We start from the raw sequence: 6,000 nt of genomic DNA on the forward strand, positions 1-6,000 counted from the left end.
CATAATCTTTAAACCTTCTCTAGATACAGGGGAGGTGCCAGAGGTCTGGAGAGTAGCAAATGTGATACCTTTATTCAAGAAAGGGTGTAAAGACATTCCTAGTAACTACAGTTTAACAAGTGTGGTGGGTAAGGTTTTAGAAACAATAATCAATAAACAACAATAACAATAACTCCCACAGGGGATGCTGAGACCAAGTGGGCCCACATCAGAGACGCCATCTATGAGTCAGCTTTGACCACCTACGGCAAAAGTGCGAAGAGAAATGCAGACTGGTTTCAATCTCATAATGAAGAGCTGGAACCTGTCATAGCCGCTAAGCGCATTGCACTTTTGAACTACAAGAAAGCCCCCAGCGATTTAACATCCGCAGCACTTAAAGCAGCCAGAAGTACTGCACAAAGAACAGCTAGGCGTTGCGCAAACGACTACTGGCAACACCTATGCAGTCATATTCAGCTGGCCTCAGACACCGGAAACATCAGAGGAATGTATGATGGCATGAAGAGAGCTCTTGGGCCAACCATCAAGAAGATCACCCCCCTCAAATCTAAATCGGGGGACATAATCACTGACCAACGCAAACAGATGGACCGCTGGGTTGAGCACTACCTAGAACTGTACTCCAGGGAGAATGCTGTCACTGAGACTGCCCTCAATGCAGCCCAGTCTCTGCCAGTCATGGATGAGCTGGACATACAGCCAACCAAATCGGAACTCAGTGATGCCATTGATTCCCTAGCCAGCGGAAAAGCCCCTGGGAAGGACAGCATTACCCCTGAAATAATCAAGAGTGCCAAGCCTGCTATACTCTCAGCACTACATGAACTGCTATGCCTGTGCTGGGACGAGGGAGCAGTACCCCAGGACATGCGCGATGCCAACATCATCACCCTCTATAAAAACAAAGGTGACCGCGGTGACTGCAACAACTACCGTGGAATCTCCCTGCTCAGCATAGTGGGGAAAGTCTTTGCTCGAGTCGCTCTGAACAGGCTCCAGAAGCTGGCCGAGCGCGTCTACCCTGAGGCACAGTGTGGCTTTCGTGCAGAGAGATCGACTATTGACATGCTGTTCTCCCTTCGTCAGATACAGGAGAAATGCCGTGAACAACAGATGCCCCTCTACATTGCTTTCATTGATCTCACCAAAGCCTTTGACCTCGTCAGCAGACGTGGTCTCTTCAGACTACTAGAAAAGATCGGATGTCCACCAAAGCTACTAAGTATCATCACCTCATTCCATGACAATATGAAAGGCACAATTCAACATGGTGGCTCCTCATCAGAGCCCTTTCCTATCCTGAGTGGTGTGAAACAGGGCTGTGTTCTCGCACCCACACTTTTTGGGATTTTCTTCTCCCTGCTGCTTTCACATGCGTTCAAATCCTCTGAAGAAGGAATTTTCCTCCACACAAGATCAGGGGGCAGGTTGTTCAACCTTGCCCGTCTAAGAACGAAGTCCAAAGTACGGAAAGTCCTCATCAGAGAACTCCTCTTTGCTGACGATGCTGCTTTAACATCTCACACTGAAGAGTGCCTGCAGAGACTCATCGACAGGTTTGCGGCTGCCTGCAATGAATTTGGCCTAACCATCAGCCTCAAGAAAACGAACATCATGGGGCAGGACGTCAGAAATGCTCCATCCATCAATATTGGCGACCACGCTCTGGAAGTGGTTCAAGAGTTCACCTACCTAGGCTCAACTATCACCAGTAACCTGTCTCTAGATGCAGAAATCAACAAGCGCATGGGTAAGGCTTCCACTGCTATGTCCAGACTGGCCAAGAGAGTGTGGGAAAATGGCGCACTGACACGGAACACAAAAGTCCGAGTGTATCAGGCCTGTGTCCTCAGTACCTTGCTCTACGGCAGCGAGGCCTGGACAACGTATGCCAGCCAAGAGCGACGTCTCAATTCATTCCATCTTCGCTGCCTTCGGAGAATACTTGGCATCAGGTGGCAGGACTATATCTCCAACACAGAAGTCCTTGAAGCGGCCAACACCCCCAGCTTATACACACTACTGAGTCAGCGGCGCTTGAGATGGCTTGGCCATGTGAGCCGCATGGAAGATGGCAGGATCCCCAAAGACACATTGTACAGCGAGCTCGCCACTGGTATCAGACCCACCGGCCGTCCATGTCTCCGCTATAAAGACGTCTGCAAACGCGACATGAAATCGTGTGACATTGATCACAAGTCGTGGGAGTCAGTTGCCAGCATTCGCCAGAGCTGGCGGGCAGCCATAAAGACAGGGCTAAATTGTGGCGAGTCGAAGAGACTTAGTAGTTGGCAGGAAAAAAGACAGAGGCGCAAGGGGAGAGCCAACTGTGCAACAGCCCCGACAAACAAATTTCTCTGCAGCACCTGTGGAAGAGCCTGTCACTCCAGAATTGGCCTTTATAGCCACTCCAGGCGCTGCTTCACAAACCACTGACCACCTCCAGGCGCGTATCCATTGTCTCTCGAGATAAGGAGACCCAAAAGAAAGAAAACAGGACATAGATAGACTTGCAAAATGGGCAGACAAGTGGCAGATGGAACTTAATATAGAGAAGTGAAAGGTGGTGCAGAAGGGTTAGAGACAAGATACACTTAATGGCGCAGTGCTAAACAGTGTGCAGGGACAAATGGACCTGGGGATTCATACGCATAGAACTTTGAAGGTGGCAGGGCACACTGAGACAGTAATTAGCAAAGCATATGGTATCTTGGGCTTCATAAAATACTGAGTAGAAAAGCAAGGAAGTTTTTTTTTAGATTAGAGATACAGCACTGAAACAGGCCCTTCGGCCCACCGAGTCTGTGCCGACCATCAACCACCCATTTATACTAATCCTACACTAATCCCATATTCCTACCAAACATCCCCATCTGTCCCTGTATTTCCCTACCACCTACCTATACTAGTGACAATTTATAATGGCCAATTTACCTACCAACCTGCAAGTCTTTTGGCTTGTGGGAGGAAACCGGAGCACCTGGAGAAAACCCACGCAGACACAGGGAGAACTTGCAAACTCCACACAGGCAGTGCCCAGAATCGAACCCGGGTCCCTGGAGCTGTGAGGCTGCAGTGCTAACCACTGCGCCGCCCTGGTTATGCTCAACCTGTAAAAACTCTGGTGAGGCCACAACTGGAGGATTGCTTTTCAGTCCAGTTCAGGTCACCACACTTTAGGAAGGATGTGAGGGTCCTTGATAGGATGCAGAGGAAATTTACCAAAATGGTTCCAGGGATGAGGGATTTTGCCTGCAAGGGTAGGTTGGAGAAGCTGGGGTTGTTCTCTTTGGAGCAAAGGAGATTGAGGGGAAATTTAATAGAGGTGTACAAGATTATGACACATTTAGAGAAAGTAGACAAAGAATAGCGGTTACACTTCATTGATCGTACAAGGACTACAGCATGCAGATTTAAGGTTTTATGTAAGAGATGTAGGGAAATGTGACGAAGAACTGTTTTTTACACAGCAAGTGTTAATGACCTGGAACCTGTTGCGTACAGGGTGGTGGAAGCTGAAACAATCAATGATTTCAAAAGAAAATTGGATGGGCGCTTGAGGGAAATAAACTTGCAGGACTACGGGAATGAAAGGTAATGGGACTGGCTGGATTGTTTTACAGAGAGCCGGCAGGGGCTCTAAGGGACAATTGGCCGCCTTCTGTGCCGTAAATAACTATGACTGAACTGGTTTAGATGACTTTAAAAAGACGATGTACCACGCTGTAATTTAAATGTCAATTAGTCTTGGCACCTTTGCTGTCAGAGGCCGATCTTTATTTTGCTGGGAGAGGGCCTCTTACCTCGAGCTGGAAACCGGTAACCTGCAGACCACATTCCGAAACCGCCTTAAAAACAATATGGCGCACACTGTATAATCCCTCAACCCCCGGTCACTGCTCCCGTTCTGGCACACCTCCCTCGTCTTCGTCCCCAGGTCAGTGAACAAAGCGTCACAACAGCCGCCAAATGGTACAAAGCCCTCTGGGAAATGCAGTCCACGGGAGGTGAAGAAATGATCACGTGCTCCTACAGGGCCCTGTTCGCGCCGCGCATGCTCACTCGCTTCAGCACCGTCACCGTACAGATGACAATCTACCTGTGGTGACGTCAGTGTCACTATGGCTGCAACTCAGTAAAAGCGGTTGAACGGGAAAGTGGAGGGAGGGAAGTAACGTCTTGTACAAAGTCTCCCCAGCTCTTTAAAATTAATGCAGAATCTTTCTTTTTACACTTCATTTTCACTATTATAGTGATCAATATTTGAGTTTCCCGCCTATTTCCATCTAGCATTAACCAACTTCATCTCTGCCTCAACTCATCTGCCGCAAAACCCTCATTCATGTTACCTCTGCTACCTCTAGACTTAATTATTCCAACGAAAACAGAAAGTGCCGGAAATACTCAGCAGGTCTGGCAGCATCTGTGTAAAGAGAAACGGAGTTAATGTTTCAGGTCTGTGACCCTTCATCAGAGCCCAGCTGTTCTGATGAAGCATCACACACCTGAAGCGTTAACTCTGTTTTTCTCTGCAAAGATGCTGCCAGACCAACTGAGTATTTCCAGCACTTTCTGTTCTCTTTTCAGAGTTCCAGCATCTGCAGTATTTTGCTCTTAATTATTCCAGTGCTCTCCTGGTCTACCTCCCATCTTCCATAAACTTGAGCTCATCCAGAACTCTATTGCCTGCATCCTAACTCAAACCAAGTCCTGTTCATCACCTCTGTGCGCACTGACATACACTGGTTCCCAGAATGGCAAAGCCTCAATTTTAAAATTCTCATCTTTGTTTTCAAATTCCTCCATAGCCTCACCCCTCCCTATCTCTGTAACCTCCTCCAGCCCATGAGACTTCGAAATCTCTGCACTCACACTACTCAAGTGCCAGGCAGTGACTATCTCCAACTAGGCAGAATCTAACTATCTCCCATTGATAGTCAATGGCATTACCATAGCTGAAACCCCCACCATCACTGCCCAGGGGAGTTAACATTGACTATAAACTTAACTAGACCAGTCATATAAATACCATGGCTACAAAAGCAAGTAAAAGGCTGGGAATTCTGTAGCATATGACTTACCTCTTGACTCCCCATATCTTGTCCACCATCTACAAGGGACAAGTCTGGAAAATGTTAGAATCCTCTCCACTTGCCTGGATCAGTAAGGCTCCATCAACACCCAAGAAGCTTGTCACCATCGAGGGCAAAGCACCCCGCTTGATCAGCATCCCATCCACCACCTTAAACATTTATTCCCTCCATCACCAGCGCACAGTGGCAGCTGTGTGTACCATTTACAACATGCATTGCTGCAACTCACCTTGGCTTCTTTGACTGCACCTTCCAAACCCATGACTTCTATCACCTAGAAGAACAAGGTCCGCAGATGTACGAGAACAACACCACCTGCAAGTTCCCCTCCAAGTCGCACATCATCCTGACTTGGAACTATATTGCCTCTTCTTCACTGTCGCTGGGTCAAAATCCTGGAACGCACACCTTAACAGCAGTGTGGGTGACTGCAGCAGTTTAAGAAGGCAGTTCACCATCACCTTCCCAAAGGCCAATAGGGATGGGCAATAACTGCTGTCCTTGTCAGTGACACCCACATCCCATGAATGAATTTTTAAAAAACCTCTCCAATTCTGGCCTCTATGCATCTCCAATTTTAATTGCTCCACTGTTGATGGCTTTGCCTTCAGCCCTACAATTCCCTCCTTGAACCTCTATGCCCTTTTATCCTTTAAAACGCTGCTTAAAACCTACCCCTTTGAACAAACTTTTGGTCTTCTGCCCTAACATCTCCTTTAATGACGTGGTATCAAATTATGTTTGATAATGTCCTGTGAAGCCTTGGGACATTTTACAACGTTAAAGGGAGTGAGGGGAGAGGGAGGGAAGTGGGGGGGAGGAGAGAGGGAGGGAAGTGGGGGGGAGGAGAGAGGGAGGGAAGTGGGGGGGAGGAGAGAGAGGAGGGGATAGGGGGAGGGGAGGA

General features: G+C 48.0%; 1 protein-coding gene across 1 annotated transcript in view; it reads right to left on the bottom strand.

Moving 5' to 3' along the window:
• Positions 1-3,972, bottom strand: part of etfdh (electron transfer flavoprotein dehydrogenase) — a 46,865-nt gene extending 42,893 nt beyond the window's left edge. The window contains exon 1 of the mRNA XM_068041974.1: positions 3,807-3,972. Within this exon, the coding sequence (XP_067898075.1) occupies positions 3,807-3,840 (34 nt within the window). The 5' untranslated portion in view covers positions 3,841-3,972. The remainder of the gene's footprint in view (positions 1-3,806) is intronic.
• Between the last annotated feature and the right edge of the window lie 2,028 nt (positions 3,973-6,000).

This window comes from Heterodontus francisci, chromosome 1 (genome assembly GCF_036365525.1).
Source record: "Heterodontus francisci isolate sHetFra1 chromosome 1, sHetFra1.hap1, whole genome shotgun sequence".
NCBI classification, from domain to species: Eukaryota; Metazoa; Chordata; class Chondrichthyes; order Heterodontiformes; family Heterodontidae; genus Heterodontus; species Heterodontus francisci.